The sequence below is a fragment of the Talpa occidentalis genome, unplaced genomic scaffold, assembly GCF_014898055.3.
Source record: "Talpa occidentalis isolate TD23 unplaced genomic scaffold, MPIMG_talOcc4v2.1 talOcc4.2, whole genome shotgun sequence".
Lineage (NCBI taxonomy): Eukaryota > Metazoa > Chordata > Mammalia > Eulipotyphla > Talpidae > Talpa > Talpa occidentalis.
In genome coordinates, this window is record NW_023602073.1 from 128,220,567 (window position 1) to 128,246,541 (window position 25,975).

At 35.5% G+C, this 25,975-nt stretch overlaps 1 protein-coding gene across 2 annotated transcripts in view; it reads right to left on the reverse strand.

The window, feature by feature from the left end:
* Positions 1 to 2,841: 2,841 nt before the first annotated feature.
* Positions 2,842 to 25,975, reverse strand: part of STX7 (syntaxin 7) — a 39,791-nt gene continuing 16,657 nt past the window's right edge. Inside the window, exons 3-10 of one of the 2 annotated variants that reach the window (XM_037520413.1) lie at positions 14,649 to 14,718; positions 12,713 to 12,806; positions 11,903 to 12,040; positions 11,141 to 11,193; positions 10,545 to 10,641; positions 9,282 to 9,354; positions 6,096 to 6,178; positions 2,842 to 3,089 (exon numbers count right to left, since the gene is read on the reverse strand). In XM_037520413.1, coding sequence (XP_037376310.1) covers positions 2,994 to 3,089; positions 6,096 to 6,178; positions 9,282 to 9,354; positions 10,545 to 10,641; positions 11,141 to 11,193; positions 11,903 to 12,040; positions 12,713 to 12,806; positions 14,649 to 14,718 — 704 coding nt within the window. In that variant the 3' untranslated portion in view covers positions 2,842 to 2,993. The other variant, XM_037520414.2, reaches the window with a different exon arrangement.

A 25,975-nucleotide genomic window follows, 5' to 3' on the forward strand; every position in this document is an offset into this window, starting at 1 on the left:
AAGATATATGAAACAATAAATGTTGAGTAAGTTACCCTTGTAGATCACTCTTCACTATTAAGATGGATGACTTCACAGTTTTTAATCTTTTATTATGACATTTTTTTCTACATGAAGAAACAAATAGAAATTACACCAATGAGAACAACGATTCTGCTCTTTCTTGCTAACCATAGAGCAACTCTGTGGAACAAAAAGGCTTCAACTTTTTCAGATAAAAGTTGTCTAAAAAGATTGGTATTCAAAACATTATTTTTTGTGTACAAAACCTTACCATTTTTAACAAAAGCAGTGAAGACTCTAAAGGATCCAGTAGCTACCTCCTCAAGATGCATTGTTCTCAGTAAACAGTGCAGACACGGCTGGGCACCCACCATGGTCAGCGGGCCTGGGGGCTGCGTCCACGGCCTGCTGTTCTAGCTGAGCTTCATTGTGCCCGTAACTACATTTTTAGGGGTGAGGCCATGCCTACTGAAAAGCAAGCTACATTATGTTTAAATGACAACATTCCTTTACCATCAATCCTTGTGCATAATCAGAACAATTTTACAGTTAATAGTCAAATACTTCAGGCCATACTGGCATTCAATTTTAGCAAAGAGGCTTGTTAATCTCCGTCATTCAATTCTGTCATTTAGAGCACACTACAATGAACAATATTAATCATTTAATATGTAAACTTCTTCAGTTTGAGACTCAGTTGAACTCAAACTGATTCAGGTGTTGAGTCCTGAGAAGAACTCTAACTTTGTTACGTAGTTGGAAGCTTCACATTTCTAAGCAATTCTAAAACTAAAGGAAAAGTGTTTTAAAAATGTGGTTATTTACCAGGACTTTCATTTTATTTTTCCTAATGAAGATAACCCTTTTCATTCCAAATATTTTAATAGCTCCTTCAAAATTAATGTTTCTTAAAAGAATGCAAGGCACTAAAGTTCCTATTTTTAATCACTGATCTATGTCTGTTTAAATAATTTACACATTGTTACATTTTAGTGAGTCCCCCACAGCATTCTCCACAGACCTAAGGCAAGAACCCTCCGCCCAGACTTTCTCTTAGGGCAGTGTCTGGGCGAGTTCTGAGGGCAGCTTCACCTCTGCTAAGGAGGTCTAACATATCTGCCTGCAGGGACCAGGGAAAGATCTAAAAGGGCAAAAAAAAAAAATTAATTAAAGGTGTTAAAATCACACCCCCAAGTGAACTGCTCTTGTTTTGGAAACTCACTGTGAAACAAACAGAAGTAAACGCATTTGCCTGAATAACAATAAACATTTTATCAAGTTCAACAGTGGCCAAAAATTGAACTAGTTTGTGTCAGTCAATGGGTCCTTTATATAACCCTGTGAAGCTGGCTGTCACCTCAAATGGCGTGTGTTTCTGCGCACTTCCACAGCACAGGCCTTATAGGCTGTAATAACCACACAACAGCTGACACCTGTATGAATTCTCCTTGCTCTCACCCATCCTCTTCACTAAAACAATCTAATTCTAGTAACACAAAGTCTCAAAGTTCCTAATCTCTCACAAAAAACGTTCTAGATTGTTTTGCACAAACTATTAAGGACATGCAATGCAGTTCTACCTTATTAGTGGCAAAATCTTTTAAAGACTGACAAAAAGAAAACTTAGTAAACTGGTACTCCAAGAAGATAATCAGTTGAGATTTCAGGCGGCAGAGTGGCAAACTTGTGAGGTAAGTGTCAAGTGTTCGTCCCATGAAGCACGAGTTCTCATGAAATAGATTTACCCAGACACTTTTAAAATCATCTTTATTTTGGTTGCAAACATACAATTTTCTTAGTTACTTAACATTTTTTTTGTTCCCATTTGAAGTCTCACAGCCATGTAAAACATTGCCTTCACTATCAAACTGCTATATAAGAATATTATAAAATACAAACTATAAACTAAGATAATCCTCTTTACAGTATTCAGTTTAGTGCATTAAAACAACATTGATTAAAAAAGGCAAGTGCGTTAACTGACAAATATCCAATTTCTTTTCTAAAGAAGGATGGCACAAATTAGTATGCAAACTAAACACTAAATTTGTATTAGGTGCTCAAAAGTAGTAATTGTGAGAAAGTTACTTCCCAAAAGTAATTATGACCAAAGATACATACACAACCATTATTTTATAGGACATAATGGAAGGTAATTAATTGTCCCATTATAATAGCTGTGCAAATACACAGCGAAATAATTAAGTTGGAATCTTCAGCATTCTAACACAAAAGGACTTGACCTGTCATACTCTTTCTCCAAATTACATTAAACATTTAGTAACTACGCATTCCTCAGTAAATGTCAGACTGAAACAGAGCCTATGCAAAAAGAACCTATCCTTAGCATTTTACTAGGCAATCTACAGCAGATGCTTAATATATACACCTCAGAGGTCTGAGATATATTACAATCTTATTCACTGATTTCACTACAAATAAACAAGGGTTGTAAGAGAAAACAACTGTAAGGGAAAACAATAAAAGTTAAATAGATAATCTGTGCTGCTGTGAATCAGAAAAACAACAAAAAACCACAATCAGATATATTAATTTCCTTTTAAGTTATTGAGACTGAGACTATCTCTTCTGCTGACTCAAATGAAAATTAAATTTGATATTTTAAAATGAAGTAACACAAAATCTGGGTGTATGTTGCACTGTGATGCAAAAACAGAAATACATAGATTACACAGGCCTTTAACTTTAAATTCCAAAATCTAAGTCAACAGGATAAATAAATTACAAATGAAAGGCATATACAATGTGGGCAAGAACCCAACAGTTATCACAGAGCACGGGAGCTATGCTAACAGTAGCATTTCAGAAAAGACCGGGTTAGAAAATACCAGATTTAATTCAAAGGAAACTTCCCCCAAAAGAAAGTATGGTAACCATCTTTTACGTAATAGCATTAAAAAAAAAATGATTACAGGAATCTTCCCACATAATTTAGATAGTGTAGTATAACACTGTGCTCCTTCATAATTTTAGCTGCCTTTCACCCCCCATATGATGAGACCAATAACTAAAACTCCGATGACAAGGATAAAAATGATGATGCACAGGGTTTTTCTGGATTTGCGCTGCAGATGCAAAAACAAAAACATATTTACAGATGTAGTGGAGCATCTCTATAGCAACTGAAAATACTTCAGTAAATTTTGAGAGTAAAATCAAGTCATTTATTGTCCTCAACTTTTTTTTTTATAATTTTATTTTTAATTGTGCTAAAACACATGCAACACATGCAACATAAAATTTACCACCTTAATCCTTTCAGGTGTGCAGTTCATTAGTGTTGGATATATTCAATTATTATGCAACTGATTTTCAAAACCCTTTCATCTTATAAATCTGACACTCTATACCCATAAAACAACTCCTGATTCTTTGATTTCCCTCCTACCCTAATCCATGGGAACTACCATTCCACTTTGTTTCCATGAATTTGACTGCTCTATGTACCTTACATAAGTGGACTCATACTGTATTTGTCTTTTTTTGGTGACTGGCTTATTTCATTTAGCATAATGTCCTCAAGGTTCTTCCATGTTCTAGCCTGTGTCACAATTTTCTTCCCTTTCAAGACTGAAAATACTCCATTGTCTGTATATACTACATTTAGTTTATCCACTTATCTGTTGATGGATAATTGGGCTGCTTCCACCTTTTAATTATTTTCAATAATTCTGCCATGAAAAATGGTATGCCAATACCTATCCTAGAACCTGGTTTCAATGTCCAAAAGTGGGATTTCTAGATCATATAATAATTCTATTCTTAAATTTTTGATGTCCTCAACTTTTTCAATGTATTTCTTGCTTCTCAAAAATATCAATTCTTATGGCACTACTCTTTCAAAAACATTTTTTTAACTAACTTTTTTTTAACTAAATTAACTTTTTCTAAGGGTGTAGTTGGCTTAAAAAAGATGATGCTGAGAATTAAAATTACTGATATAAGTAATAGACTGTTACCTACATATGAAAACAAAGAACAGTTTAAAAGTTTATACATTTTAAAGTTTTTAATCAAAAAAACGCTTTTCAAAGTGAGTTTTCTGCAAATATCAGCAATTATAAATACCTGGCAATTTTTCCTAAAGTAAACTTACTGTTTTCCAATCATTCCCATTCTTTAACAGAATCTGCATTCAAAACCTCAACATACAAATAAAAACCAAAGAGCTAAAAATATGTAATATTCATTTAAAATATAAAGATTGGGGTTTAGTTCCACTCTTCACTCCTGGACTAGGTGTAGATCTCTGTGTTTCTTTAATGGCTTGTGTGTCTCACAGCAACATGCAGGAATCCTTTTTCTTATAAAGTAAAAAAATTGTGTAATTTTACTTTGTGTCAACTGGAAGTATTCTAAAAATATACAAAGGTATGTTTCTGACTGAAATTACCCTGAAACCATGAATACTTACAGTATTCCACATATTCATCTAACTTTTCAATTGGACACTCCTTACATTTTAAACACAATTTCTCTAAAGTTTCAATATCAATATGCCAAAATTTTCCCTAGACTCTACTGAGTTTATCTCAGATGTATGTGTAATGTGCCTGTATAAACCACCCCAGATGTGCACTTGGTTTATCTGTGGCCTAGGGCACCCACCTAGTGTGGAAGGGGGGTGGCAAGGTTCTGGGTCTGCCATGATAAGAGCATTTATCATCTTCCTTTGTGGGCATGTTTCATCCAATCTATTTAGAAGCACTGCATTTTGCAAGGGGGCAAGCTCAACATAAAGGCTTCCAAAGGGACCCCTGGAAAGCCACTCTCTTCCTAGCACTGTGTTGCAGGGTTTTTTCAACATTCCTTCTGGGCTTATGATGTTAAGTGGGGAGAAGCTCCAGATCTGGAGAAAAAGCTTGGGAAGATGGGTTCTTTTCCCCCATGATGGCTGTAGGTTTGCTCTTCCACAGGAAGAAGAAAAGTAAAATTTTGGGATATATCTACCATTTGCCCCAAATCCAAAAGCGTAACAAAATAAGATGTAAACTAGTCACTGATGAATCCTTCTAAACAAAATGTTTGATAGTAAATACTGTTGCCATTTACAGATTGCCCTGTTTGCGTGTGTTCAACTATTCATGAATCTTAAGTATAAATTTGCCTATTACATAGAGGAACTCTGAGTTGCACATCTGAATCACATGCATAAGGAGTAAACACAAGTTACTGCCAGTGAATACAACTGGCTACAACTTGGTGATCTCTATAAAGCTTCATAGTCTGTATTACTGAATATGCAGTGATTTGTCCAGTAAAAAGTGACACTGACTCTACAGGGAACTTCTAAGGCTATAATATAAGGAGAGCAGCAACTGAAATTATCAAAGGTGGTGACAATATCTTAGATGTTTTACAAAACAGTAACAATATCTGATAACCTAATTACGAGCAACAAAATGTGGAGTTTTAAAAAATCAAATGCTATGGTGTTATTTAGGGACTCCCAAAGACACTGATCTTACCCTTGGTTAACACCCAATTCTACGTATTTTAAAATATATTAATAGTTCATAGTCCTAAAATTTGCATAGTACTTTATATACTTTATATTTCACACATACATATAGACTCCCTATATTAACCTGATTGACTTAAGAAGCAAATTCATTCCTGATGAAAGATCTGCTGAATGTTGACCTAAATGTTAACCTAATGGTTAAGGACACTCCAAATTAATACAATTTCCACAGGACGTAAAGACAACTTTCTAGGACAAGGATTTTTGCCTCTTTAGTTCAGAGTATCACTGACAAAAAAAGAAATAAAAGGTAGATGAGAACAGTGAGAAATGGAGGGAGAAGCCTATCAAATAGGCTTCTGGTGGAATATCACAACGGCATTGGAGACCACCAGTTGTCAAAAAAGCCTACAGTTATTTCCTGTTGCCCTCAGGACACTAACACTAAATTTCCTGTCCCTGTGGGTCCTGATTCAAGATTGAAAATAAACAGACTGAACCCAGTTTTAAGTTGACTGACATATTTCTGATCTACCTTGCACACACACACACACACACACACACATTTAAAAGTCCAAGTTAAAAGATTGGTTATAGCTAATTTTACCTGATAATCCGCTGCCCTTGACAGCTGCTGGTTTGCTTGCTGAACGTGCACCTCTGCATTTTCGACATTGGCTTCTATGCTATCTTTAATATAAAACATTCACACACAAAACTTTTAAACATGGACAAAAGAGTTCAATAAATAACTGTTTTATTCAAGGTGAGATGGTCACTATTTCAAATGTTAACATTAGTAGTATATAGGCAAAGCTGAATTTGTTCTTAAGCTAGCTAGAATTCTTCCCTAGACTATTTCTCAGGTGATCCAAACAAAACATAAAAAGTCAAAAAGAATACGCTTGATTATCTTCATTACAAAACAACTGCGGGTCTACCTGGTAACTGCTGAAAAGTATTGCCACCTAGTATGCATTCTCTGCTGGCCAAGTCAGCGCTAAGCACCAGACAACTTTTATTTAGGGTAAACATAGAACAATGAAAACTCTCATTGCTCAGTGGCCTTGATCAACTAACTTTTGTGCCTAAACCTAGCCCTCCCTGAAGGCCCACACAGCTTTCTCAGACATTGACAGTTTTCCTTCTCATCCTCCTGGAGGCAGGTGAGGCCTGGATGTGGATTAGGAGTCACTTTACTGCACAAGAGATGGTCTTTTCCTCATTTTTTTAATTTAATTTTTTAATTTTAAATATTTTATTTTATACAATTCTTACATCTTTTTTCATCTTTGCACAATATATGCATTTTCATTTTGGTTATATTCCCCATACAATTGCACCCCGCCCCCCATTTTGACTCTAGTCCTTCTTTTCCCCCCAGCTCCTCCCTCCCCCCTCCCCCCTAGTATGTCTCTGGTTTATAGTTGCTTGTTGATTTTGATTTTTACTTTGTATTGATAAGTCTTTTTCCTGGTCTCTTATTTAGGTTTTCTAAATTCCTGCTATGAGTGAGACCATCCGGTATTTTATTAAAAGAGCTTCTGCACAGCAAAAGAGACAATAACCAAAACAAAGAGAAACCCCACCGACTGGGAGAACATTTTTGCACACAACACTAATGATAAAGAACTGATCACAAAAATCTGCAAAGAGCTGATAAGACTCAACAAAAACAAAGAAAATAATCCAGTCAAAAAATGGGCAGAAGAGCTAAAAAGAAACTTCTCTGAAGAAGAAATGGAAATGGCCAACAGGCATATGAAAAAATGTTCAAAATCACTTGTAATCAGGGAAATGCAAATCAAATCTTTTCCTCATTTCTAACAAGTCCTGTTTTAAATGTTATGTTAATGAAACTCATCAAATGCTCCTTGGAGTAAACATCCATGGTCTTTTCTTCTTACTCCTTGAACACTTTAGCCTGATTCACTGATGTTCTTTTATGCTTCTGCTATTATACATACTGATTTCAGTATCCAATTGCTGACTTTCTACTACTCTGGTCTCACAATCCTTTGACCATTCTTTAGTTCTCTGTGCTCTAAATCAGGAGTCAACAAATGTTTTCTGTAAAGATTTTTTGGAACATGTTTTTTCTCTAAATATTTTTATAAATATATTTTTTCTGTATTCTGTAAATATTTACTGTGAACATTTTAAGCTTTGTGGTTCATATGATTTGTCATAAATACGTAAAAATTTGTCATAAAAATGCCTCTGTTATTCAAAAACTACCACACATAACAAAAATAAACAGACAACTATAAATCAGAAACATTCTGCAGGGGAGGAGGAGGGAGAGGGACAATATGAGGGAGGGAGGAGCACAAGGGACTATGGTGATGGTGCATGGGTGAACTGGTGGTAGAAATTCTATGGGTACTACACCTGAGAAAATAAAGCAAACATTGTTAAAAAAAAAAAAAGAACAATGATGTAAAATATCTATAAACAAATTATATAGTAAAAAAAAAATACCACATATGACACACAAATGAATGAGGTTGCCCTAAATATTTATAGGACCCATAGGTTAGTCCTCAGACCCCTCTGTCCTCTTGACATGTTTCGTAGGTGATCTCACCTAATATACAATTTTAAATACCACCTACGTGCAGATGACCTCCCAGATTTATATCCCTAGCAAAGACATCTCCCTGAACAACATGTTCACTTTACCAGTGCCTATCAATCCTTCATTTGGATGCTAACCAGAACCTCAAACTTACCCCAAAGTTAATAATTTATATCCAACCAAACCTGCTTCAATTATGGATTTCCTCATCTCAGAAAACTACAACACTATCATTTTCATGGGCCATCACCAAATTGTAAAGTCAGCCTCAAACTCACTCTCATACCTACATCCAGTCAGCTGGTAGATCCTTTTGCCTTCACATTGAAAAATTATCCATGATTCCATCACTTCTCATCTCTTCCCTACTTCCATCCTGATCCAAAGCAACACAATTTTCACCTGCATTCCTACAACAGCATTTTAAGTGGTCTCTTTGCTTTGGTCTTTGCCTGTTATTGTCTGTTCTCAACCTAACTGTCAAAGTGAGTCTTTAAAAACCCAATTCAGATTATTATAACACCCCTCTGGACACAGTAGATACTCAATAAATATTTGTTGGATGAATGAATAAATTGGTTTCTAAAATTTTACCCTGTGATCTAGTGGGCCTATTGAAGAAGGTAACATTTGTAAGTAAATGTTATATTGAACGATAGGGCCAACTATTTCAACTGAACATAACTCAGAAATGTATAAATACATTTTTGTGTCTTTAGATATACTCTGACATATCTTCAACCACACCTTAACTGAATAACTATTACAATGGGAGTCTTAGTCACTGATTGTTTTAGAAGAATTCAAAAAAAAATTTTAGCATGTAAATAGTATCACTGAATTAACAATAAAAAATATGAGTGGATGATCAGGCAAATGTCTACCTGTCCTTATGTAAAAGATAAAAGAGCACACACAATTACAAATAGCACAGGGTTCCCAAGAAGTCCTTGGCATGATGAAAATTAAATTGGGATAAACTTGAAGTCAGGCTGAAACTACATGGTTACTTCAGGAGTCAGGGGTAGCAGACCAGGATTAAATCTGGGGTTTCCGGGAAAAAAAAAACAAAACAGAAGCCAGTCATTTAAACTATTAGTAATCGAAAGTGAGATAAAGAGACAACCAAAGCAGTTATTCTTGCTTGAGAAGCTACCACAGGTAAAGTGCAGGTAGCGTGTTCTCACCTCATGAAACCTCATCAGTAGGCCTTACCTATCACATCTCCTTGCTCATGAATCATCATTCCCAAATCTTTAAATATTTCATTAATATCCATAATATCAGCCTAAGAGGAGAAAACAAAATAAACACATATTATAATAAAAAACTCAGTCTCCACTACACAAAAGGGGAATATAAAAGAACCCCAACCATCACTCATATACAGATGAGCATGCTCCTAGACATTCATTTTGGAAATAACAGAAAAATCTTTCATTATAAGGATTCCTAAGTAAGGAGACCTTAAGTAATAGTAGCCAGTTCTCTAAAATAGGTTTGCAATGTTACAAATATTAAGGAAGTCTAGAAATGGAAATGTAATAGAGCAGGGTCACAGGTTACTTAGTTTATGGTATACATTCTGATAGTTTTGCTACCACAAGCAATATTTCCTCACAAGAATGCAAAATATTTCTGTTGTGATATATTTTTAGTAAAAGTTTATATATATATATATCAATCTGACAATCCAAAATAATAAAATGTTCAGCTATAAATTTAAAGTCTCATATTAATCAATTTGAATATGCAATGGAATAGTGCTAAAGCAGTTATAAATTTACTTTTCTTCAATATATGGTAACTACTATTTTGCCTGAATGAAAGGTAAAGTTTAAATATTTTATTCAGGGGTGTGTGGAGCAATATAAATAGTTATCCTGTGCTTTAGTTTCCCCATCTGTAAAATAGCTATGATAATAACACAGTTCACTACTTCATAGCATTTTTATGAGAACTAAATGAGACAGCTATTATAGAGAATTTATCACATAGCACATGGAAGGCCTCGATAAATTTTAGCTATTGTTATGTACTATTAGTCTACTTGCTTGGGATTAAACAGGTTTCATAAAAAATCAGGCTTAATAATCAGGCTTTAGTTTGATGTCAAAACATACTAAAGAAAAACAAAATACTTCTCAGGCCCTTATAAAGTCTTATATGTAGGTATGGTGTATATCATCTCTAGAACGATGCTCTCTTAACACTAAGATGACCTGAGTTGACTTAACAGAATGAAAATAAAAGGTGTAAATGGAAGGAAGCATTTTGTTCACTCTAGCACTAATTCTAAAGAGATTATTTTTAAAAAGCCAAAAGGAATTATTCTAATTTACAGGAAACATGCCACTAAATTGATACATTTTTTCAGTCTTCTTTCTTGACCCTGGGCACCCCCAGGATTATCTAAGCATCTTGAAGACAAACTCACGAAGACAGAGCAGCAATCCAACTCTATAATGTAAAGCTTACTTCCAGTTGCCTAATAGAAGACTCTCTCTCATGGATAAGGCGGAGGTCATCCTCTGTAATTTCTTCATCCTGCACCTGCACTTGAGGTTGAGTTTGGCTAATATGAGGGGGAAAAAAAAAAGTCTGGTATTAAAACAAAGGAACTTTCCTCCTATTTAGGAAATACTTACATAGACTAATCTTCAAAGTCAGGGAATTATTCACAAAAATTTCAAAAATATAAAAGAACTATTAATCAAATTTTATTCATGTTTCATTTCAGCGAAATTATTTTTTAGAATTAACATTTAATTATTAGAAACTATATTGTCAAATAGTATCACTTTTAAGTTGACAATCCTCATATAGTAATACTTGGGTATATTACTTATCAAGTATTATAGCTATATTGGACTCATATATTTACATATTTTACACTTTATAAGTAATTATTTTGAAATTTTTTTCAAGTTTATTAGTTGTTTTCAATTTATGAATAACTAAGGATATTCATGACATAAAATACAAAAAGCTTTATATTTGTACCAGGGACTGTATCATATAAAAATTATTTGAAAAATTATCTTTTCATCTGTATCATGATTTGTATTTCTTACCTTTCCCAGGATACAAGATTCTTGTCTTTTGAGCTGTCCTCGGGAAAACCACCCTGAATAATTTAGGAACAGAATGGGTTGGGAAAGGCAAAGAGAAAACACACAACACTTACATTTATTCTTAAAATAATTTAAACTGATTTGTGTGTGTGTGTATGTGTACAAAGACAGAGAAAAACTCTTGTTTTAATTTTTTAGGCCAACTGCTTTAAGTAATGATAAAATTATACTCTAAATTGACAAGGAAAGAATATATAATAAATATTATTTGATAGAAACCCATTAGTCTCTAAGAAGTAGGAAACAATTTGTCATAATTTCTAAGGGAATCTCAAAGTGCATAACTCAAAAGTCCATTTAAATTATTCCTCTATTTCCAAGAGGTATTCCTCTATTTTTCAAGAGGTATTCATTTTCAATATTTACGATACATTCTTTTTGTTAATTTTCATACCCTCTCTACACTAGCAGGAACAAAAAGTGACCACCTCAATTTGAATTAAATGTGGCACTACCATTTAGGATTAGTCCTCTAAGCTTTTTTGATATAATGTTTCTATATTTTTATATAATTACAATCTTTTGTGACACAGACAAAAACAGCCACAATACTATCATCCTTTTAAAAACTGAGCAGAATAACTTGAAAATACTCAAATATTAATTTTCAAGATCATCATAGATCTTCATGACTTAAAAACATGCCACTGTAGTATTTTAAGTGACCTTAGAGAATATCAAGTTAATTTTTAAAATACTTACAGATACTCTGGAACTGGCTCTAACTCGAGCAACAAAATCCTTCTCCTTGTCAGCAGCCTGCCTCTGGACCTTTTGAAAGTTTGTCAGTGATGTTGTGAATTCAGCCACTAAGCGATCCTTCTGTATTTTCCTTTGACGCTAGAGAAAAGGGGAGAAAAAAACCTACCAAAGTCAAGCTGTGAGGTTCTATAGAATTTGTGCAATTGTTTCACCACTATCTGGCTCTTTATTTAATTCTGAAATTTTCATTCACTCCAACTGCAGAGCCGGACTGGTTAACTCTCAAGAACACTTGACAATATGTTCAAATATTGTGTGTATTTATTTACCTTGAGGAGACAGGCACATAACACTGAATTTCTCACTTAAAATATTCATGCTAAAAACTGGGCCATGGTTTTGACAATGTTTTACAGTAGCTCCCCACCCCCTTAGGAAAATCATATACTCCTACCTAAGCTGTAACTTCCACTAAGTAAACAAGGAAATAAACATGTTTCCCTAGAAACCTCACATCTTGAAGGAGTGTGCATGCTGTATGCAGTCCTGCAAGGCCAGGAAACAATTATTCAAGAAACATTTTCTGAGCACTTAATTATGGGTCAGGGCAACTGCATGGAAATAATTTTTGCTTTATTGCACCACAGGATACTACCTGGGCAATTAAATATAGTTTTGTGTTCTGTAAACTAATCTCAGATAGAATTTCCCCCTGATTTCCTTTCTAGCCTAACACAGTTCAAAGATTCTACAGTGCATTTGATTTCTTTCACATTCAACACATCAACAATGTATCTTAAAGCTTGATACCTGTTCACTGGGGGTGGTGGGCAGAGATCCAAACTCTTTAATATATTTATCAGTTTCTTTGGCAAGCTGGTTAGTGTACTGCTGCTTCTGTTGCCTATAGTGAGAAAACATGCATTACAGCCAAAGAACTAGCCTATTTCTTTAAATCACAACTCTGTCGCTTTGACCAACCTTGATGAACAGTTTTATAAAAATCACTTTTTAATAGACTGACTCCAATTTTCCCTATGAAAATAACATTTTCAGGTTCCATTCCTTGATAAATATTGAGCAAATATACATGGGAGGTTCTATACCCACACAGGAGTAAGTGAGATTTGAGAGACAAACATTAACAGTGATTTAGAAAGGAAGATGACACACCCAACTCAAGACTGATGCTTGAGATAGTGGGGATGTGGAAACTTTTCATCTGTATTCCACAATTGGGAGAGGAGTTGAGCAAGGACAAGGATTTATTGCCTTAAGCCGACCAGTTCCGAGGTTTTAAGGTACATCTGGTCTCTTCTATTTCTCTACCTAGGTATTCATATACTACAGGTACTTAAAAAAAACAACAAAAAAAAAAAAAAAAAAAAAGAGGGGAAGAAGTAATAAGTAACAGTGAAAATTCACTATTATTTAAGTTTGCTGTGGGAAAAAATAGCATTTAATGATACTAAGAAAAAAAGACTTGTTTTAACGTGATGACTTACAAACGATATCAGTACCTCTCAAATATAGTCTCTCTCATTTTAAACATGTACATTAAGGATCCTTTAAAATGATGATTATATATACATGAATATGTTTAAGTATAACTGTCTGTACTTTATAAGGAAGAATTTTAATATACTTTCATCTATTTACTAAGTACCCTATTTTAATATGTTTTAAAAATTTTTAGAAAAATAGTTAAAAATCCTGAAAGAGGACCTCAATGATGTCTCTCCACTATTAACCTTAGCAAAATACTGTAACTGCTAAGAATTACATGTTTTCTACAGTGTTGTAAACCAATGTTAAAAAAAAAAAGTCATGTTAAACCAATGTTAAAAAAAATCATTTAACTTTATTTTCATAAACAATGGGATACTATTTAGATGTGAGGCATGTACTGCAGGAAAATACAAACTATAGGTAAATGTACATCCTTCAAATTCTACTTCATAAAAAAGTATAAATTCCTATTACTTCTTTTTTAATATCTTCCTTTCTTCAATTTTTCCTTCTATGGCTAATGTTATTTGGGATATAATGTATACAATATATATATTATTTAAAATTTGCAACTGTAACAGAACTGAAGTAAGAGTTAAGATACAGGGTCAGAATGATGTTGGACAAATTATCAAATCCCTGAGACCTTTTTTCCGTATAAACAAAATGGAAATAAATTTATTGAAATGTATTATATAACTTAATTATATTTTTTTTCCTAAACAGAAGCTAATGTTTTCTGAAATTTAAGGATGCAGGTATAAGCTTTGGGGGACAGTTTATATTGGATACCTGCTGGATCTAAACCAAATAAAAATCTGGATTATAGGATTGTAGGATTATACAAGTGAATCACATTCAGGAGCTTAGAATATAATTTCCAAAAGCCACCAAAAACTGCCCATTAAAAAATTATAAAAAGTACAAATGAACCTATTAAAAGAGGCAACTAATGAAGTTCTGCTTTGACAGAATAAGCTAGATATTTTAAACTTAAAAAAAAAAAAAAAAGAAAAAAAAGGCACCTGCCTCCTCTAGACAGGAGAAGTTACCCAAAAGCTCGGATCTTGGTACAAATAAGGCAGCAGAAAAACCTTATTAGTTTCCCACTGTTTCTCCAGTAAATATAACCCTCTCTACTTGCCTTGCCTGCTTGCTTGTCTGTCTGTCTTCTCTGCCTTCCTGTCTGCTGCCTGCCTTCCTTCTCTCCCTCCTTTTTTCCTTTTTAAATACTTACAATTGTTGCCTCAATTCAGGAGAATCTTGAGGTGTTCCAAGTTGATTCAGAGTCCTCTGTATTTCCACAGCTATTATAAAGGAAAGTAAGTTTATAACTGTTACACATTTTAAGGCAAAAGAAATATAAGCAATTGGGAAGTTACAAAGATTAAAAAAAAACAGATAACTACAGAAATCATTACTTGAGAAGAAAGAAAAAAATGATTTATATCTAATTAGTAATGATAGTGGATTAATTTTCAAGAGAAAATTGTGGGAGATGTTAACATGTGAAATCAGAGCAATCTAGGTTATAGATCATCTGCTAAACAACTGGTCTGAACTTTAAAAAATATATATCAATGTCAAAAAATGGTGGGGAGAAAGACAAATGTCAGGAAACTTTCTAAATTAAAGAACTAAAATACTTAAAATACTACTACTGTAAAACACCCAAAAGGCAATGTATGATTTTTGACTACACTCTGAATCAGGAAAAAAGAAAATGCTATTTTAAAAAGTATGAGAACAACTGGAGAAACTTGAATTTGAACTTAAACAAGAGTGAAAAATGTCAACAATTGGCAAACAAACTCATGAGAAGGGTATATTAAAAGTGTGCTGTACTATACTTTTACTTCTCTGTGGATTTAAAATTATAAGCCAGGGGTTTAAAATTTATGCAAAGCTCACAACCCAGAAGTCTATCAGCAAGGAAATAAAAAAAAAAAAAAAACCTCTTCAGAAAAAGGTCTGACAGCTTTATGCCAGTGTACACACAAATAGTCAATTAGAAAAAAGTTGAGAAAATCCATCCCAAAGAAAAGAACTTTCCTATTTCTAAGAATTAGAGAAAAGTGATCCAACCCACCCATTCTTTTAAATTTAAAATCAGTGGCTTATTTATATAGTTTAAATGGTTTTAAGCCATTACTTATGGGATTAAGGGAATGAGTGTATTCCAAAATGCAGGATAATTTTTGTTCATTCAGGATGATGTAATTACACTGCTCTCAAGTCAAAACTGAAAAATATAAATATTGCAGAAAATTTACAGAGCATACAGTAAATGCTAACCATTCAGACAGGTTGAAAGGATTTATTTTGGGAAGGGGAGCAAATTTTTCTTTTGTACAGTAGAGAAATTTTGTTAGCTCCCTTTAATTTATGGCTACCTGAAATTAGTTACATATTTCTTTCTCAACGTCAACAAATTTTCTTGGATAATCTTGTAGAGGTTTACAGATTTTTAAAAAAAAAAGCATGTTGATAAGAAACATTTACTGTGGACCTCTATAGGATATAGGCAGTCACTTATCTCTAGAAGGATCATTGTCTTTTAAAGTCATAGTGAGAAAGATAAATTATTCAATAAATGAAACCAGGAACTGACTAACCATTAAGGTATTAAAATAGAACCTCTCCTAACTCATATGCCAAAATAAATCTATAGTAAATTACTATATATAAAAATGGAAATCATTAAACTGTTACATGAAACTACAAATATGTATTTCTCGTATGCTCTTATTTATGATCTTGGGGGAATAAAATATTATCTAAGTACAATGCAAAACTAAAAACTATGGCAGTAAATATGACAAATTTGACAGCACAATTTTAAATATTAAAAATATGTATATTACAAATACATATAACACGTGTGTATATACATAGAAAATATCGGCAGCATATGATCAGTGATGAATATCCCTAATATAGGAGGAAAAGCTCTTACAAATTGGTTATAGAGAGCTAGCCAATGAAGAATGGACAAAACAAAACAAAAAAATCCTGAAATTGACAACAAGCAAATAAACATGAGAAATTCAGCTTCACTGATAATCAACTTTGCATGTATTAGACTTGGAAAAACTAAGAAAAATAAGTAGGTCAGAAAGTAATTAGAATAATGAACAAACGCTATCAAAGACTTAGAAACAAAAAGTAGAGACATTTATAAGAAAGTAACAATATCCCTAATATATGAAGAACTAGAAATAATTGAGTAAAGGCCTGATAATCCAGTATAAAATTGGGTTAAGAACAGGATCTTAATAATAGTCATTGAGTGAAATAAAACAATACTGAAATGTATATCAATCTTGGATAGGATACATAATGTATGAGCATTATATAAAATGGATAGGGTTTAGAAGGAGCCTAAATCTGCCAAGTGGTTTTTTCCCCTGGTTATTTTTTTAAAAAACAGATATATTTAACAACCCCGATTTTTATCCTTTCTCCTTGAGTCAGGGCTTTCATGGGAAGGAAAAGATAATCAGATGTCCTTGAGGGCTCTGCTCTCTTACAAAAACAATAAACAAAAAGCAATACCTTTCCTATATATTGTTTAGACATGCCATCTAAGACACAGGGAGCTGAGAGCAGAGACCCACATATTCCCATTTCACAGGCCCGTCTGGAGGATGCAAAGAGCAAATCCCCATGATGGCTAGCAGAAGCTTATTCAGATGGTGACTCTAATTACAAATATGCTTCAAAATGTGATGTTCACTAGAACAGGTCACCGTAATCTCTGGCATCTTGTATCTATCTGCTAACACAGTAAATGGAGGAATCTGTTTCTTAGTCTTATCTCAGGGTTACAGCCACTCTACTACAACCCAATTTTGAAGGATACTGACCATCGCCTCCTATAGGACACACTGCTAGTCCAACACACTGCTTACATGTGCTTTTAAGACCACAAATTCAAGTGGCAACATATACCCTTAAGTGTCTTGGAAGGATATAAGTATGTCAGCAGTAAAAGATAAATTCCATGAAAACACAAGGCTTTGTTTTCTCAATGAATAATCTTGGTCCACTAATGTGCATGGAGCATTGGTATACTCCTGTAAGTAAACAACAAACTGATTGTCTTTGCAGTCTCAGATACAAATAGGGAATATTGCTACTCCAACCCATTTTGATGAATGACCCAAAAGGCTGCCAGCTCTGGCTTCCACTTCCAAAAGAAAAGGTTATCCACCTAGTTCAAGCAGTGGTTCAAGCAGCTCTCCAACTTGACTCTAATGATCGGTGGAGCAACAGTAAAGTAAGTGCACATGTGCTATCAGGATGCTATAGGAAAAGCATAGGAGTCCCTTAGAGTCTTACAGCAAAATCAAATTCTTTGGCAAGTCAATGTTATCCTTTTGAGGAGTATCTCCAGTCCTGCTACTGAGTCCTGGATAAAGAGTAAATAATGCCATACAAGGTCACCCAGTGACCTGAGCTGCCCAGTATCAATTAGTAGTTATCTTACTGGTACATCTCCTCCTCCATTTTGTTCTGTCTTTCTGTCAGCCTGCCCTTGCCAAACTCCTAAAATAACTAACTAGTAACGACTGCAGGAGTAAGAGCCACATATGGGCTCACCTACATGGACTTCTCCTTACTCAAAATTATTACTTGCAATTTCTATACCAATTTGCAGCAACAGCAATGAAAAGTATAGTGATATGGTGACATTCTATGTGGGTGTCAGTCAATCACTCAGTGGGCAAGATGATTACGCTTCTCCCATCTTGAAATAGGCAGGATTTTATATTTGCTTAAATAATAGTATAGATTTTGTACGCTTCCTCTACTCCTCTCCCCACACTGCTGACCTTCCTAATCCAAATAGTAGTCACAATCGTGGTACTCCACACACCTATGCTTCTGATCAACAAACTCTCTTTGGAGAAAAAAAAAAAATTGAACAGACCTTTCAAGGACAAGGGCATTCACTGTTCTATCATTCCTCCATTATCTAGGCACTACTGGGCTTTAGAATGTTTAATGGTCTATTGAGGATTCAATTACGGTGTCACCTGGGAGACATCTTAGGAAGCTGCACAGAATCTCTGCTCTCAAGGAACAGTTAATCTAGGGTGCTGGTTTACTCACAGGCAGAAAGCAAGCTTGCACTTGAGAATTAAAGGGTTAAAGTAAAAAGAAGTATTTCGTGAGACTCACTTATCCACTTACAAATTTTCCTCTATCCCTGGAAGTGATTTAGAAGAAACCACGCAAGTGAGGAATGCAACCAGGCTTCTCCCTGGGTAGAAGCTGAGACTACATCTTGCCTTTAGGGGCCTGGATAGTGTGATGACTGAGTTCAGCATTAAGGTATCCACCAAAACTTCATTAGTTGCAGGGGATCTGCTAATACTGTTATCTTCAGCCACACAAGTATGGGAGCTGGAGCAACAAAGGCCAAGGTTTGGGAGTCAAGGTTACTCCAAACAGCTGAGATGCTGAATTAAGACAGAAGGAACCTGGAGTGGCACTAAAGGAGAAAACATGAATACCAACTGCAACCATGTTCCAGTTACAGACAGGCAGTCACAGGCCCTGTCCACATTTTCTTCTTTGCTCTGCAATGTGTATGTTCAGCTATTTTAACTACTTATCTCCTTCCCTAGTCACATCTTTCACTGTTTGATATAAGTGTGCTGCCAGTGGGAAAAATCACACTCTGGTCCACAGGCTAAGCAATTCTGCCATTCAAGCTCGCTGAAATAGGAGGATGAAAGAAAATGACCCATTGCACATGGCACTGAGACACAAGAACTGTCTGGATTTTGGCTTTACCCCTTTTGAGGACATGGGAGAAGAATTTTGCTCTTTGAGGGGTAGTAACATGATGTTAAGCAGGGGCTTTTTTAAAAAGCTCGAGCATAAAAAAAGTCAATATGCTGGTTGTAGGAAACAAAAGCCATGAAGGATATTTTTGGCCACCTAATACCCAAATCCTTTATTATGTTGGGATCTTTTGGGTTATAATAGGACCAGTCCTTGGGGAAAAGTTTCATTGCTAAGGCAACACAGTTGTTTTAAAAGTCTTTTGGTTTTGCTTACCTCCATTATGAGCAATACAAGTGATTACTATCTTAGAATCAATCGCGAAAAAAGCCCAATTCTTAAACTAGTTGTAATCAAAAGCAGGATTTACTAAGTACTGTTTAGGTAACGATACTGAAATTCCTTACAAGTCAAATGCTTTGGCTGATAACCTTTTCACTCTGACACAATTATTTTAATAACACAGTAATTCATTAAATGAAGTTTTTCTTTAAACAGTGCTAAATAATTTTCATGAACATCAATGTAAGAAAGACAAGGCCCCCTATACTTAAACAGCATAAAATACAGCAGTGGAGGGATTGGGGGGAAGAACATCAAATAAATGCAAAGAGAAAGCAGTAGAAGTGAATGCTATAAAAATACTTCAAACAAGGACCTGCAATATAGGCAAAATGGCAGACAATCCCAAATGTTGGAACAGTAGTAGTGTTTGCCATCATTCTGAAGTATAAAAACAGATCCCTTTAGTTTAGAGAGTCAAACCTGTAAAAGCATTCCTAGGGATATACTGAAATGATGGGCTCCTGCTGGTCTCCCTGACTAGAAGGTAAATTCCTTGAAGGGAAGGACCTCCATTTTTTTTTATCTCTAGAACCCATCATATTGTTGACACTCAACGAGTATTTTAAAGACTGACCCACAAAGAAATACTCAAAAGATTGAAACTTATATAAAAAATGATTTGTATTTCTAAAACACAGGCATATATAAGAATGCTTATTCATACAACATTTACTGAGCATCCACTATGTACCAGGCGAAGTGGTAGGGTTTTTGAACATCAACTTTGATTAAATTACATTCCTTAAATTGCACAGCTCTACATTTTAGGATTAAAGAATCATCTGATCAAGTGACAAAGGGCCTATGTGAACATAAATTTGAAATGACCAAGTCAAATTTAGGAAAAGTATTTTGTGACATTAGTTCAACCACCATCACCCCCCTTTTTTTTAACAAATGAAGTAAGAACCTAATAGGATGATGACTTGTCCAAGAAACCATAGCTATTTATTAGTAGAAGAGCTAGGATTAGAATATAGAATTCTTGTTTTCAAAATATATTTTAGTGTTTTAAAAGGGCTAAACGTGAAAGACTTTTTAAAAGATTACTTAATAATCCAGGTGTATGATAGTTGCCAAAGCAAACTAAGGAAAAATAAATGTGTGCAAATTTGAAGGAATAATACAAAGGAAGTGAACTAAGAGACTTGCTGTTTCAAGCACGGCTTGAAGTAAGATTCAGGCTCACCTGTGGATTACATGGCTCCTCCTTCTGCCCAGCTAAACCTAATCAGAAAACAAGTGCCTGTCCTATCTTCACGTCCTATGAACTGACAAGTTTCCAAAGACATCATTTTACATACGACTAGCAAAACTTCTCACATTAAGGTCACAAACAGTAGCCTGCAGTGAGGCCTAAAGCCTGGTTTTATATAGCTCTCCAGCTAAAAACGGTTATTACAGTTTTAAAAGATGAACAAAAAATAAAACAATAAATAATAGAATATGCAAGAGACCATATGTGGCCAGCAAAGTTTAAAATATTTACTATTTGGCCCTTAGAGAAAAAGTTGTTCCAGCCTGATCCTAAAATGGTAAAAACTACCAAAACTTTATATTCACAGACTCAATTCAGCATGTTACTTGAGTTACGAAGTACACATGTTACTAAGTCTATCTGATACAACAGTTAACAATGCTGCAAAATTTTCACTGAACTGAGTATAATTTCTGCAATTTCAGGAAAAAAAATGTTATTAATAGATCAAAGATGCTGATTTCTGTAAGTTATTTTCAATTGCTGCCCTTTTGACATTCATTCAAAAATAGAAGTACAATTACTTCTGCACTGAATTTGCTTACCTAATTATATTATGACCATTCTATTATTTCATTACTCTTCAGTTTTAGGTTATATCCTAGTACTTTTTCCACTAAGTACTAATGATAGGATAATGGTTTATAGGATCTTCTTCCACACTCAAGTTGACCATATTCAAAAATGTTTAAGAAAAACTAGCTTAGAGAGAGAGAAGGAAACATTAAAAAGAGGTTTCTAGGTACATGACAAGCAGGATCTGGAAAAACAAGAGTTATTCCTAGTTGTTCCCAAGTCAGGTCTTTCAGGTTTCATTCCATAATGTAGCCTGGAGTGTTGATTTGTAGGATAACCATATTCAATTTCAACTGACATATGTCCAACTTTAAAGAAAAATAATCATGAACACTAAGGCATGAATTCTTTACATAACCATAAACAATTTTGTGAATAAAAATTCATTTGATATATGGACAGTGGAATTAAAGCTAGAGGTACCTTTACAAGGATGCACTGAACAATTTTGGTATTACCCAGAATTTTTAACTCTATACATCATCACTTCCAGAGTGGTGACTTTAAAGTGGTGATATTACATTTTTCATTAATATAAAGAGAACACTATTTCCAACACATCCCCAAAAGATGCATTATTATTTCCTCAAAAATAAGACAGTCCCCTCTCTGGTTCTTCATTACCATCAGCAGGGAAGACCCAGTCTGTTCCTCGTGGGTCTGCAGCCATCTAGTGGATTACTTTAGAAAAATGTGTCTCAGAAAAGAATGTTTTTTGCATTATAGGCAGCAGTTGGTATATGTATATAACCAGTCAGAGTTCACTGGGGAACAGGGAGAAGCTCTGTCTGACCAGTGGGAGTTGCAGGGCTGTAGGAACTAGACCAGCCCCAACAAACACATAGAGTCTTCAAAGAACTGTCTTCAAGTAACTAAGGACAGAGCACAGGTATCTCCTAACACAAAGCATCCCTGATGGTCAACCCAAAATACTCAGAGCTGTAATTGCTACTCATAGAAAAAATAATGGCTAGTAAGACCCTTAGCGAGGTTATTTTGAGATTCTGACACAGTCTCACCCACACTTAACTAAGGAAGGAAGTAGAAGTACAGTATAATGCTGGCCAGGGAGCAGCCTGGGAGCCAGACAACCTGATTTGGAAAACTGACCTCACTTTTCCTGGCTGCTGACTCTGGGCTATTAATCTCTCTAAGCTAAAGTTGTCTCAACAGTCAAATGAAGGGAAAATCACTCCCACTGGTGCCCTGACCCCAAAAAGTCTCTGACCCATGGGTCAAACCACAGTGTCGCTTTCCCTCCCATGACCCCATATCTCCCACATCTTCATCTGTCAACTAAAACTTCCTCATCAGTCATTGCACTCATGCTCTTCCATACAACCTGAGTCCCTCTCGCTATTCAACTAAACCAACCGACAAATCTTACACTCTGGTTGAGCCCAACTGTGCCTCCTCTACTGAAAAGCCTGCTCTACTGAGAGAGGCAAGAGCCTGGGAGGTCCACCCAAAGTGGGCTCAGTGCCAGCTCCCCCCTCTGTGCTCTGCATGTACTGGCCTCCTCTCCACTCCTTTAACACCCTAGCTATGCTCCCACCTCTCCAGGACACCAGATCCCTGCTGCTATGTTTTCTGACATGCTACCTTTTCATAACCCTTCACATTCTCCTTCAAATATAGAATTTATTGATTTATGCCTGACTTTTTTGAAAGGGTAAGCACATAAAGGCAATTATTTGGTTTATCTTAAACTAAGGCATTGCCAGCATCCAGACATTGACAAGTACATCAGAGATGCTTAGTAAATACTCATAGGATGAAAGAATGCACATAAATGCACAAGTAATGTCATGGTTCAAGTGAGACATGACTCAAATTCATAGTGTCGTGTGAATCAGCTGGTCCTGGGTTCAAATAAAACTGAGCAAGTAACTTAAGCACTCCAAACATACATTTTCTCAAGTGACAGACCTCACTGGATAATCACATAGGAATGTGCAAAAAATACAAAAAGTAGACACAAAATACTTAATATAAGGCACAGAGTAAACATTTAATAAAAAACAGTTGGAAGATACTAACTTACATACTTTCTACAAGGAAGTTTCTGAATTAAACTGTGTATGGACAAGGGGATACAACTAAAATCGCTGGGATATACTTGGGTTATCCTGCTCAGGTCTCCTCCCTCGCCCAAACAGCAAGGCAGTGCGCTGGGTATTTACAAATAAGCTTAGCTGGTATTTACCTAAAGGCTTCCACACTCCCCAGTGGGAAAATAATAGTCCACAGGCTAAGAGGGCATCTTAACGATGTCTAAGGCCTTTCTCTTACAACTTTAAATGAGATGAAGAATCAAATATCCCAGAGAAGTAGGAGGCCATTCTCAGTATCAGTAATAGGTACTGCAATGATGGATTCTTCAAGTAAGGAGCATGATAACGACACTAGAATAAGAAAGAAGACTGGGGAAAATAAACGCTCCAAGACTTAGAATACACTATTTTATATGAATTTTGGATTCTTTGAAATCAATTAACAGGCAAACCAATCAATAACTGCTTTAAGAAAATGTACAGTCTGGGACCTCCCCTAGTGGTGCAGGCGGTTGAGTGCAGTGCTATGGGGCTCCTCTGCAGCACAGGTTCAATCCCCGCCGGCGAGAATCCCACTTGGCGCAGCAGACCTCTTCTGTCTTGCCCGCTGCTCCCCTCAGCAGTGTATTTCTGTCAGTCTGTCTGTTCTGTTTCCCGCTCTGTCTCTGGTAAATCCTGCACCTCTGGCCTGTACCCCGGTTCTTGTATGCATGAATAAATAAATCTTAAAAAGAAAATGTACAGTCTGGAATAAGTATAAAAGACAATTTCTCCTTAATGCAGTCTATCACTCAGCAATTGGTAAAAACAAACAAGGGTAAATGAGACAAGAAAAAGAACAGTCAAAATTATTACAGGAAATTAAAACTGAAAGGCCAACTTAACTTCTCCTGTCTGACCTATACATAGCCAACTAAAATGTATAGTCAGCATCACAGGGAACTTGGGTGATTGTCACACAACTAACCATGAACTCTAATAAAACAGAAGCTACCCTGCAATACAATCACTGAAGATATTAAATGTATTATGTGGAAAAACTCTAGTAATAGTTTAATTTTCAAATAAATGGGATTGTGAAAACACAGCTATGATAACTTTTTTTTTAAGATTTATTTATTTATACAAGAACTGGGGTATGTCAGAGGTGCAGGAGGATGAGAGGATTCACCAGAGACAGAGCTGGGAGCAGAACAGGCAGACAGACCAAAAACACTGCTGAGGGGAAGGAGGGCAAGGAAGGAGAGGTCTGCCATGCCATGTGGGTTTCTCCTTGGCCGGCCGGGAATTGAACCCATGCTTCACAGCGCAGTGCTCAACCAGCTGCGCCATGTGGGAGGCCTAGCTATGGTAATTTTTATCAGATACTCATGACTTTATTTTATCTATATAGAACTTAGAGGGATTTATTTGTGGAGGTAGCATAAATGGTAAGTTCCTAAACTTTTAGACATTTAATCTTAGGATAAAATGCCCACTAACAGGTTTGGTTAAATGATGACATATTTATATGATGGAATATTACACAACCAATATAGAAAAGAAAACAATCAGCTGGGGGTGGGAGGAATGACAGTAAGCCCTCATTTAATGCTGTCCATAGGTTCTTAGAAACTTGACTTGAAGCAAAACAATATATAATAAAACCAGTTTTACCACTGGCTAATTCATATAAATAGGTGTTAAGTTCCTAGGGCGTATTTCTGGCCACATCATCTAAATAAAGACCTAAAACACATCATCACATTAAATAATCATTTGTATTCATTCACTCACTCTTTCTCCTTAGTCCAGTTCAGGGTCAAGGGTGGGCTGAGCCTACCCTGGCAGCTCAGGGCTCAAGGCAGCACCCAACTCTGAACTGGCATCTCCACTGCAGGACACCCTGATGCCAATGCCTACACCCACTCAGACTGAACAATGTGGACACACCCATGAGCCTAAAGAGCACATCTTTGGGATGCGGGAGGAAACCTGAGTAACTGGAGAAGAACCATGCAGATGTGTGAAAGTCCACAGTGACCTCAGCGGAAAGCCATCTTTTTTTGTTCTTTTCCCATCAATGTTAAAATGAGATGATGTTGAAAATTACTGTATTTGAGGACCTGCCACACAGTCACATTGGGCATTAAGATTTCAATACGTGAACTGTGGCAAGACATAAGCCAGTCCATAACAAGGACCATCACAGAGCTTTTGTGAGGGGATGGTGAAAAAAAGTACTAATGAATAAGTTAACAGACCTGTGAAGCATGACCTCGGCTAAGCACCTCTATGAACGAGAAATGTGGTCCATTCCACAACATCTGCAGAGAGTCCCAATGGAAGGACCATTCAGAATCACCATCAAGTCCTTCTACTGGTCTCTTGCTAAACTCCTTAACACCAAGCTGAAGGAAGGGAGATCCCCTTCCACCTGACACCCCTCCAACTATTTTGAAGCAACAACCCTAGCTGCCCTCTTGTAGTGTACGTTGTATTTTCAAAATGCTGCATGTATCAATGTATCATAGTGTGATTTCATCCTTCTCATCCTCT